At 47.4% G+C, this 12,114-nt stretch overlaps 1 protein-coding gene across 2 annotated transcripts; it reads left to right on the top strand.

Moving 5' to 3' along the window:
• Positions 1-5,087: 5,087 nt before the first annotated feature.
• On the top strand, positions 5,088-8,217 carry CHCHD5 (coiled-coil-helix-coiled-coil-helix domain containing 5). 2 transcript variants are annotated; one of them, XM_010984951.3, is made up of 4 exons: positions 5,088-5,298; positions 6,358-6,498; positions 6,584-6,749; positions 8,059-8,217. In XM_010984951.3, coding segments are annotated over exons 1-4 (333 nt in total). In that variant the 5' UTR covers positions 5,088-5,296; the 3' UTR covers positions 8,083-8,217. The 2 variants fall into 2 exon arrangements, with proteins under 2 accessions (XP_010983253.1, XP_064337995.1); XM_064481925.1 differs by lacking the exon at positions 5,088-5,298 and adding an exon at positions 5,305-5,470.
• Positions 8,218-12,114: the final 3,897 nt, after the last annotated feature.

Below are 12,114 nucleotides of genomic sequence, written 5' to 3' on the forward strand. Positions count from 1 at the left end.
GATAAACTTGCATACATTTGTACAAATAAGATGCTTTTTTTTTTTAGTGATTAAGCGACTGATTTGCAACTTTTATTAAAATAAACTTCCTCTATAAAAACAATGTAATTTATAACTTGATCTCAACTCAAGTTTTGACAGCAGTTGAAGTCTTACATTAAAAAAAAAAAAAAAAGCATGCTGCTGGGAGTCAGAGGCCAGGGGTAGCCTCTGTAGTACAAAAGCAATACTGTGTTCCTATTCCAGTCTTTAATGTCCAAGGCGAACAAAAAAGAGCAGTTAGTTTGTCTTTCACTGTTGACTGTTGGTCTTAATAATAAATGCAGCATATAATAAAAAAAAACTGCAAAAATTTCAACTAAAGAACAAAATACTGGGATATAATTTTATACTTTAAAAATTCTACCAACTTTGACAAAGAATGACTGCATATTCATTTCCATCAGTCCTCTGGTCCAGAATACACTTTCCGTTTAAAATATGTTACTCACCTGTGCAACACGGATGGCTTCTAGCAGGAATCAGCATATAGTCCGTTCCTGGTGAAGACAACATTAGACAGATGTTGCCTGATGCTGGCTAATGCTGAATGGAGAAAACCAGCGAGACATATTAAGGTGTTTCTCCCTTTCTTGAACTGTCAGGTCAGTGATAAAGCAATGAAGTCCATAATATAATAGGGTATCTGCTAACATAAGGTTATATCCTGTGAGGGAGACTTTTGTCTTCAAGATAAGAGTTAAGATCCTGGCGCTTGCTCTGAGCACTGTTATTTGCCTTTACTCAACCCCAGACTTCTCCAGCAGTGTCAACATGTGGCCGCCACCATCGTCCTAAGAGGCTTCTTAATGTTAATTTTATTAAGAGAATTCTTTCTCGAATCTGTCTAATTAATTATAAGACAGATAGGGCTAGACAAAAAAAAAATCTATCCATTCAAGGTATATCCTGGCTTTGCTTCATGAAACTGTTGGGGAAAAAAGAAGGGAAAAAACCACCTTGAATATTGGCTGACAATTCCCCTAACATTAGCAGAATCCCAACTAGACTTCCCACCCAATTCCTCACAGTCCCACGGCCGAGGTCTTTTGTTCAAGTCTGTCCAGCTTTTTGGTTGGTTGGTTTTTTAGCGGCATTTAAAATGGCTTAAGAAGAGCTTTCATTTTAAATTATAAATTCACAACTAAGAGATTGACTTTGTGACAATTCACAGAGCTTAGTCACATTTCACCAGTTTTACATGTACTCGTTTGTATACGTGTACATAGTTCTGTTCAGTTTTATCACATGTCGATTGATGTAACCACGGACATAAGACACAGAACTGTTCCATCACCACCAGTCTCTGCTGTGCTATCCCTTTATAGCTGTCTCCCCGCATCCCCCAGCTATAACCCTAGCAACCACTAGTCTATTTTACATCTCTATAATTTTGTTATCATAATATTATGTAAAAAGAATTAAGAGTATTCGCCCCTTCCACTCAACCTAATTCCCTTGAGATCCATTTAAGTCGTTGCATGTGAATAGTTTATTCCTGTTTATTGCTACATAGTATTCCATGGTATAGATGTGCCACAATTTGTTTAACCATTCACCTGGTGAAGGACCTTTTGGTTGTTTCCAGTTTTTGGTGTTTACAAATAAAGCTGCTCTGAACAATAATGTACAATTTTTGTGTGAACATTCATGTCTCTGGGACAAATGTCCAAGAATGAAACTGCTGGTCATGGTGTGGATGCATGTTGTTTTAGAAGAAACCACCAAATTGTTTTCCAAAGTGACTATACCATTTATTTTCCCACCAGCAATATATAGCTGATCTATTTCTTCCACATCCTGACCAGCATTTGATGGTGTTACTGCTTTTTATTTTAGCCATTCTGATAGGCGTGTGGTGATGTCTCATTGTGGTTTTAGTTTGCACTTCTCTAATAGCTAACAATGTTGAACATCTTTTCATGTGTTTATTTGCCATCTGTACATCTTCAGTGAAATGTCTTAAATATCTTTTGCTTATTTTCTAATTGGATTGTCTTCTTACTGTAGAATTTTGAGACTTCATTGTATATTCTAAAAAGGCTTTTGTCAAAAAAATAAAAATAAAAAATAAAATAAAATAAAATAAAAAGGCCTTTGTCACAGAAGTGTTCTACAAATATTTTCTCCCAGTCCATCCATATTATCTTTTCATCTTCACAAGTCTTTTGCGGAGCAAAATATTTTAATTTTGATGAAGCCCAATTTATCATTTTTTGGTTTTTGAGGGATCACTTTTGGTGTCATGTCTAAGAACTCTACCAAGCCCAAAGATTTTCTCATTTGCTGTTTTCTAAAGGTTTTATAGTTTAATGATTTAAATCTATGACCCATTTTCCACTCTGAGTTAATTTTTGTATACGGTGTGAGGTTTAGATCAAAATTCATTTTTTTACCTGTGGATATCAATTGCTTAGCACCACTGTTTGAAGGCTATGCTCCCTCCACAGAATTACTTTTGCACCTTTGTCAAAAATCAGTTGGCCAGACCTTCCTTTAAAGATGGCGGAGTAGAAGCCACTGAAAAGTTCAGATCTTCTGAGCATAAGCTGCCCACTCTCCTTGCTTGACACCTGCCATAAATGCTGTACTTTCCTTCACTACAGCCTGATGACAGCAGACTGGCTTTGTTGCAGGGAAGGTGAGTGGACCCAAGCTCAGTTCAGTAACTTAGTGAAGGCATGTTACAAGCAGAGGGGTTTTTAACAAGCTGATCCCTTACCTGCTGTTCTATGAGAGACAAGCTCAAGAATTTCTGTTAGTCACCAGTTTCTGTTAACCCTGTGGGCATGGTTTCACTATCTACCCAGAGATAGCACAGATTCCACAAGATAGGGGCACAGTCCTACAAGACAGCCCTCCCTCCCTTCTCCCCAACCCTAACATGCACATACACTTCAGAGGGCAATCCTGAGTCTAGGCTGTCACTTGTACTTCTGACCAGCTGGCTATAGATTGGAGATTCCAATGACCCCTCTTGGTGTTCAGTGAATTTGCTGGAGTGGCTCATAGAAAAACCAGATTACCAGTTAATTATAGGAGGATATAACTCAGTAACAGCCAGATGGAAGAGATGCAGAGGGCAAGGTGCAGGAAAGAGCTTCCATGCTCTTCCCAACAGGCCAGGGTTTTAATGGAGGCTTCATTACACAGGCATGAATAATTAAATTATCCACGGTAGGCAACTGATTTAACCACTGGCCCCTCCCCTCTCCCCAGAAGTCAGGAGGGTGTGATTGAAAGCTCAGCCCATCTAATCACATGTTTTTTTCTCCTAGCAACCACCCCTTAGGTATGGTCCCAAAGTCACCTCATTAACCTAAAAAAAGACACCTTCCTTGCTCTCATCACTTAGGAAACTCCAAGGGTTTTAGGAGCTCTGGGCAGAACAGCGCATAAAGGCCAAACATGTATTTATTATTATCACAACATCACACCTTCCCTGGACGTTCTACCAAATGTCACTCTCCCAGCACGTCCCATTCCCTTCCCAGATTGATGATCCTCTTAGCGCTAGTCACTAATTTAATACATGTTTTTCTCATTTACTTTGATGACTATTTGTCTCTCCCACTAGAATGTTAAGCCCCACTCCACTATTGTGGAATAGAACTTTACAGGCCCAAGACAGAGCCAATTCAGCCCTGGGTGCCATGTCTACAAACTGAAATTTACACAACTTTCACAACCCAGTAATGTTCCACTACACTCTGCAGATGCGCAATCTATCCAGTTGGCCAGTCCCCAGAGGCCAAGCGAGCTCTGGGCTTATTTCCTTCTTCCTTCTCACCCCACACAATGGCCCTAGCCATTACGACTTTTTTCTATTTTCCTCTCCGTTGTTTATTATTTATCCTATAAATGCTTCGTGACTTCTACCCCATTTTGCAGTTCTCGGAATGGAGACTGTTTGCCTCGCGAAGTGTTAAAATTTGTTCATATCACCTGAATTGTCTCCTTCACTCATTTTTTAACAGTATAAATTTCTGTCTGTTTTATTCACTGCTATCTCCCAGCAGCTAAAACAGTTCCTGGCACATATATAGCACTTAAAACGTATCATATCAGTGAATCACTGGATCCCATCTTAATGACAACGAAAAAATTAATCAATAGCCAATCTAAGAAACAGAAAATTTTATTCGCACCAACCTGAAGGTTATAACCCGAGACAGTCTTTCAGAAAGTTCTGAGGACTGTTCTGCTTGTTAGAGGTCAGACAAGCATACTGAAACGCCAAGTAATTGTCACTTGCTCACAAGTAGCTAGTGTTCCTCTAAATTAACTATAATTAACTGTATTTTATGTTCAATTTGGCTGGTCTGGGAAGACCTCTACATCCTAGACAGCAGGACTGATTTTCAGTTCTCTGACCAAGGGATACTCAGGCCCAGCCTCACTGGGGGAGAGGTGGGGGCAACGCACCCACAGGTCCAGACTCACAGTAGGACAGATGAGGAGACAGACACGCTGTCACACCAGGAGGAATTAGACAAATAGTTTCCAAATGATGGCATGGAGCCAAGATTAAAGAGCACGTCCGTCCAGGCTTCAGAGCTTATGCCAAGGGGTAGGGGACACCGTCTGAGTAACCCAGGCTGAGCAGATGGGAGGTCCAGACCTCCTGGTCCAGATCTCGGGGTGACTGCCCCTGCCCGCCTGCTCAGCAGCGTGCACCACTTAAGTCGCCCCAGGAGGACGGTGAGCGCATGCGCAAAGCCGAGGCGCAGAGCGGCGGTAGGAATTAAGCTCCCAGTCCCTGCGCCCAGCAGCCGGCAGCCAAACGGCCCAACCAAGCCGCGAACGGCAGCATGTTGAGGGGCAGCTGTAGCGGCAGCCGCTCTCCACCAGCTCCATTCGGGCGGCTAGGAACGCGTGCGGCTGCGGCCACGTCCCTCAAGGCGCCGCGCACTTCGGCGACACACTCCCCTTAGGCCCGGGGCGCCGCCGGCCTCCTCACTACTTCCGGTGAATTCCCGGCGTCCCCGAGGCAAACCGGAAATAGAAGGGAATAAAAACCCGAATGGGCTAGGGCCGGAAGTGGCTACGCAGGGCGCCGCCATTACTGGTCGGGGCCCGAAGGACGGGTATGGCGCCGCCATGACAGGCTGGGCGTGTACGGAACGGACCTGCTGTCCGTTCCGCGACAAGAAAAAACAAGGCAAAGAGGGCTGGGCTGGGCGCCGCCATGACAACTTGATACCGGAAAAGGCGGGGCGCGCCCTCCTCATTGATCCTCCTCCGGCATCGCTTCAAGATGTGAGTAGCGGGAGCGCCTACCCTGTAACTGCCCCCGCACTCCTTCTCTTCCCCAGCGATCTGGACCCAGGCCGGGACTCCGGGAAGAAGGATCGGCCTCTCTGTTCTCCGGAGATCTGATCCTTAGGAGTCAGCGCCGTCCCTCACTAGCCCCAACTCTCCGCGTGTTCAGGTCCTGCCCTCTGAGCGTTTAGGCCCCGCCCCTCTCGCGTAGTAACTAAGGACTTCCAGGTTCACTCTTTGAACACCCAAACCATATCCCCTACAAATCCCAGCCCTGGCCCCTTACCCTGCAACCCTGCGACTCCAGACTTGTCTCAGGGTCTCTAGGACTCGTAGCCCGTCCTTAGAGCTCCCGATTCCTCCACCTAACTTTACCGTTTGAACCTTCCAGATCTGCCCGGTAGCTCAGACCTCACCTGTAGGGCCCACAGACTTGTTACTAGATGCCTCTGATCTTGCTCTGGATTTCCAGACACTGTTCCCAGGAACTCGAAGAGCTTATTTGTAGGACCCTCCAGATATACCCCAGAGCTTCCAGATTGTGCCCCCAGTGCCCCAAACCTTCCCCAGGGCCTCGAGTCTTACCTCCAGTATCCCTGTCCTCTAAGACTCTCTGGTCAAGAGACCCTTCCCTAAGACCAAAGACCTCTCCCCTTTGACCTCTGAACCTCACTTTTAGGGCCTTCAGACTCATTTAGGGCTCCCAGGTTCTCTCCTAGTACTCGATGTTACTTCTGGGGGCTTAAGCCATCTCTGCATGATTCCCAGGCCTAAGCAGGGAGATGCCCAGACTCCAAGACCCTTCTTCCAGGTCCCCCAAAGCCTGCTTTAGAATAATCAGGCCTATTTTTAAGGACCTCCACTATCTCCCCAGAATTCCCAAACTGCTCCACAACCCCCAAGGCTCAGGCCTTATCTCCATACCTCCCTGGCCGTATCCCAGGATCCTTCAGCCTCTCAGATCTTCCCAAGACCCCAGTCCCACCCTAGACTCAGATCAGAACTCCCTTTCTTGCCTGCTGCCTGGAATTATCCTCAACCCATCACGTCCCACAGGCAGGCAGCCCTGGAGATCACTGCTCGCTACTGCGGCCGGGAGCTGGAGCAGTATGGCCAGTGTGTGGCGGCTAAGCCTGAGTCATGGCAGCGGGACTGTCACCACCTTAAGATGAGCATTGCTCAGTGCACGTCCTCCCAGTGAGTATGGGCAACTACGGGGCAGGTTGTGGGGTGGGCGGTGGAATGAAAGTCTCCCCGGGCCTGAGATGCCCTGCTTCCGCAGCCCGATCATCCGCCAGATCCGCCAGGCCTGCGCGGAGCCTTTTGAGGCCTTTGAGGAGTGTCTTCGGCAGAACGAGGCCGCCGTGGGCAACTGTGCTGAGCATGTGCGCCGCTTCCTGCAGTGCGCCGAGCAGGTGCAGCCAACACACCTGCCCTCCACCGTGGAGGTAAGGCAGGGGGCTCAGCCGTCCATCCCACCCCTTCATCCTTCTAGTTCAGGGTCAAGACCTTGGAGTCACCCTCAGCCCCACACAGACCTTCACTCACCCCAAAGCCAGAGCATGATCACCTCTTGCCCCTCCCACAGCCCCTGCTTTAGTCCAGCCACCTCCCTCACCCCTCCAGCACCAGGACAGCTGCCCCAGCCTTCCCCTAGTCTCCCTGAACCCCCTCTTACCTTGCCTCCGTGAAATGACCAGAGAGAGCATTTAGGAACTGAAAATGAGTCACATTACACCTTTGCTTAAAGCTCTTTATTGGCTTCTCGGCCACACTGAGCACAAAATCCCAGGTTCTTGCTGGGTTCTCTGTGTTATTCCCCAAGAGCAGATAGCAGTGAGACAGACTTTTAATTCTTTTCAGAAAATACTCAGTAATTAATGCATACTGTTGATGCTGGTTTATTAATCATATGTTGGTGACATTTCTTTCTTTGAAGTTTTTTGGGCATCTGAACAAAGACCCCACCTTCCCATCTTAGAGCCAGTTGCTTCTCCCCTCCCAGTATTAGGAAACAGGCCCTTCTCTGGTCTTCCTGTAGCCTTGCCCCCGGAGTCTGCTCTCCCCTGGCAGCCAGAGAAGCTTTTAAAAACGGAAATTGGGTCACATCTGTCCTCTGTAAAACCTTGTGGCTCTCCAGTGCACTCAGAGTAATTAACACCACACCAGATCCTCTTCACTGTCCTCTTCCTTCCGGTAATGGCATCCCAGTCGCATCTTTTCTTCTTTGATTGGGGGCAGTGAGATTCAGGTCTCCTCTATTCTCCAGTCTCAAAAACAACACAGTCTCATCTCATAAAACATGATAGAAAGCCATCTCATATTAATGCAGCTGACAACAAAAAGCGCTAGGTGTACCTCCCCTCCACACAGGACTCTGCTCTTTACCCGATTTAATTTCCTTCATAGGATTTATCAGTCAACATATTTGTGGCCAGCTGTTGTCTGTGCCTCCCTAGAGTCAGAAACTGGTGCCTGTCGTGTCTGTTGCTGGATCCCTAGCACTGCAGCAGTGCCGGGCACACAGCAGGCGCTCTGTAAATGCTGCAGAATGGTGCCTTCCCTGCTCCCAGTGACAGTCAGTACATCTGATGAGTTCACATGGCAGATGGCTAAGGTCACCACCTGACACCCTCTCCCTCCAGCCTGGGCTCTGCAAGGGCGGCCTCTGCTCTGGCTCTGGAATCTCCCCAGCGGTGGACCCGGGGCCAGGCGCGGGCGAGGTGCTGGTAGACACTGAGCTGGTTTTTTCCACAGACACAGCCGCTTCCTGCCTCCTGAGGACTCTTTGGACCGTAGGGAAATTGGACATGAGTGACTGGCCGCTTGATGCCTCGGCCCTGAAGCGTGGCCAGGTGGGGCCTGAGGGCCTGGCTTCCCTGGACATCAAGACTCACAATAAATGACGACTGTGTACCAGGCTTTGCTTCCTGCCTTCGGCACCTGAGGGGACCCTAGGAGAGCCGGCTGGGCAGAAATCCTGGTCCTCTGTTCCCCAGCCTCACCTAGTGTGCCAAGGAGGGGCCTGGGGCAGGGGGCAGGATGCTCGTCTATGCAGGGTTAGGACGACCCCTCCCCTCTTGTTAGCGCCGCCGGCCGTTTCCTGTCTCCTGCTGCTGCGACGTGGAGAAGGGCTCTTCATCACTTTGACTCCAGCATTCACCAAGTCTCTGCTGAGTGTTTACTTGAGGCTTAGGGGGCAATAAATAACACACCTCTCTCCCTCCTCAGTTCAGAACCGGCTGAGCGATAGACATGAGCATGAGGCAGTGCAGATGGAAGCAGTCGCTGAGGATGGGCCTTAGAGTTTGCTGCACTGGACTTCTCTTCTGTCTTGGCTTCCGTTCTTCTGGAGCCCAACCCTGAGAATTTGAGTGCAGGTAGTATTTTGGTGCGTGATTCCAGAAACACTCACGGAGGAGTGGAGAGAAGGGACAGAAAGAGGAAGGCAGTCAATAAAAGGTGCCTTATCAAGCAACGGGGGCTCAGTCCCACCTGGGACTTCTGGGAGAGGGCACAGAACCTATCCATTCCCCTATCCTGGGGGCAAGGAAGGTGGGGCGGTCTGTGTCCACCAACTCCCCGTCTGACATTGAGGGATGTTTTCGTGGGCACTGACTGCCTGCCCTGTGGGCGGCAGAGTGCCCTCCTGCCACCAGCAGAGAGCCCTGAGCAGAGAGCGGGGGGACCAAGTGAGCAGCCTTCACACAGCAGAGGGGGCTGAGTAGACCGGCAGGTGCCAGCAGTGGCTGCTACAGCCCCTTAGTGTTTCTCTTCAGGATTCCAGGCCTCATGGGCACAGCTGGTCGATCAGTCTTCCTGCAGGGGCAGGTCCTAAAGGGCAGAGGGTAGACAGGCAAGTGTGCAGGAGGGAGACAGCCCAGAGCCTGCACCCAGCTTCACCATTCAAACAGGTTGCTCCTCCTGGAGGGGCCTCCAGACTTACTGAAATTAGAAGTGACTGGTCAGCGCTGATCGGATTGGCCATTTGAAATCTAGATCGTGTGCTTTGGCTTGGAAAAATGAGCCGAAGTCTCTCCTGAGGATTTGATACCTCAAACAAAGGACGTTGGTTGGCTTAGGGTTGGAAGTCCTGTGCAGTCAGGGTTGCCCTTGGATGCCACGTGGCCCGAAAGAGAAAACCCAGGCGGGGGAGAGAGGACTGTGGTCTGTTCATGTGGTCCCTGAAGGAGCTGCTTAGGGCTTGATGGCTTTGCATTCCCGCTCCAGTTTCCTTGGGCTGTGGAGTGAGCCCTCAGATTACTGTGTATGTTTTCAGCCAACCCCACTTTGAGTAAACTAGTGTGGATTCTGCCCTTGTGACTAAAAGGAATGATAAGAACAGACAAAATGGAAGTTGATAGAATGTCTCTAAAGGGCCTCTCTTCCCATAGGCTGGACCAGCTTCCTTACATGGTGGTCTCAGGTCCAAGAGAGCAAAAATGACCTCAAAAGTCACCACCTTTAACCCACATTCTCTTGGTCAAAGTCAGTCATGAGGCTGACCCAGAGTAAAGGATGGGGAGACTCCACCTCTTGATGGCATTTGGCTGCAAAGAATTTTTGCCCATATTTACTCATGAAAATTTAACATTTCTTATTCCGATGTGTGTGTTGGTAAAATGTGTTTTTCTAAGAATTTTGCACATGATCTGAATTTTCAAGTTACCATAAACTTGTTCTTAATATCCTAGTATTATCTTTTTAAGGTCTGCCGAGATCTGTAATGAAGGTCCCTTTTTTATTTCTGGCATTTGGTTATTTGTACCCTCCATTTTTTCTTGATCAGTCTCGACAGGAGTTTGTCAATATTATTAATCTTTTCAAAGAATCTACTTTTGGCTTGGTTAGTGCTATTTCCTATATTTGTTTTAATTCTCTTCTTTATTATTACCTTTTTTCTTTGGATTTAATTTTCTCTTTTCTACATTTTTTGAAATGAATGTTTAGCTCACTGATTTTCAGCCTTTTTTTTTTCTTTTCTAATAATATGCACTGAAGTGTCCCACAAAGCATGGCTCTTTTGCTTTTATCATTGATCTCAGATTATTTAGAAGTCTAAAATTGTATTTCTTTATTTCTAAACATATGGGGATTTTTCTGGTTATCCTGCTTAATTGCAGTTGGGTTAGGAAGATTTCGTATGATTTTAATCTTTTGAAATACGTTGACACTTTATGGCTTGGCATATGGCCAGTTTTTGTTAATGCGCCACATGTGCTTGAATCATAATCTTTGGTTCCTGATGCGCTGTCTGAGCTTGGATTCCCCCAGAAACAGACTTTGAGGCGGGGCAGTGGGAAGGGAGATGGGAAAGGGATAGCAGTGCAACTGTGGGTAACAGCTGAATCCTCTGGGGAACTCTGGGAAGCTGTGGAAACGGTCTTCCCACTCAAGGGATGATGGTATTTATACACTAACCCTCATCATTCATTTGGCTGAGGGCTCCTTAAGGGGATGGGTCTTTCATTCCCTGCCACTACCTGCTTGCCCCACACACAGGCGGAGTGGGCCCTGGCAGAAAGCTGTCTAGCAGAGTGAACCCACTGGTTCGCTTCAGTGGCCACCACCTTGTGGCCATTCACTTCAGTGGCCACCACCTGCTGCCACAGCTGCCGTTGCTCCAGCCTGTCATGGCTGCCTCTGCAGCAGCCACCATCGTCCTGACCACCTCTGCTGCCATCACCACTGGTGCCAGTCAGGGATGTGGAGGTGAGGAGGCAGGGTAGGTTAACCAGAAGGCAGAGTCTTCGAGCATCTCCATTTTTACCTTTTATGGTTGAACTGAGGACTTTGTGCTTGTCACTGAATGTACTGACTTTGCTGATAAAGATAATCACTATATTAATGATAATTACGTTTGTCAGCACTTACCTTCAGTGAGTAAGCAACTCATTTATACCATCAAAAACTTTCAGACAGATTGTACACAAATAGAAGCCACATCTCTAAGGAAATCGATCACCTTGAAAGAAAGTAAGCTAGCTTTTACCGTAATGAATGTTGTACCATATGCTGCTTTTAAAAAGTCCTGCTGCCACACCCTAGACCAACTAAATTGGAATCTCTTGGGGTAGGACCCAGGCATCATCAGCACTTTTTAAAAATACCGCTTTTAAAATGTATTTCAACGTGCAGCCAAGAACCACTGCCCTGATGGAATTCCTTATTTTTCGTTGACTCTGTTTTACAGTATTAACTTGCTGAGAAATGAGGGTCTGGAAGTTGCTGACCCTATTCTGAAGCCCCTGATGTTATGGAATGTTCAGGGTCTGGGGAGCCTGAGTGTCACAACAGTATTTCTTTTTAACCTAGCGCATATTTAGGTGGTGACATATAACAACAAGGTCAGATCCAAATAATTTGCATTCTTTCCTCCTCTGCTGGGCCATAATTTATGGGATGCAAGATGTGTCAGCTCGGCTGGACAGAACGAAAGGGTGTCACTCTTAAAAAGTATTAAGCGGCAAAAATGCCAAGGATGTTGGAAAGTTTGTGCAGTGAGTGGACCTGCTCTCCTAGTCTCCCAAGGGCAGAGGCCTGGACACTCGCTGGGGCTGCTCTGGCTGCTGAGTGTGGGGAGACAGTCCCAAGGCAAGTCCCGCACTTCCCTGGAGAAGCCGCTGAAGATAACATGGTGACTGTGATGCAGCGGTGCGAGGTGCTGGTGAGGGAAAGGGGGAGATGCAGATTGGAAAAATGAAGAAACAGAACAGCCCCCTAAGAATCTGCACCCAGCAGAGCCCAATCCCCAGGGGACCAGGCCCAGGGAAGCATGTATGTTCTTAAGATACATAAATACAAGACTTTAAA

The sequence above is a fragment of the Camelus dromedarius genome, chromosome 33 (assembly GCF_036321535.1).
Source record: "Camelus dromedarius isolate mCamDro1 chromosome 33, mCamDro1.pat, whole genome shotgun sequence".
In the NCBI taxonomy this organism is placed as follows: domain Eukaryota; kingdom Metazoa; phylum Chordata; class Mammalia; order Artiodactyla; family Camelidae; genus Camelus; species Camelus dromedarius.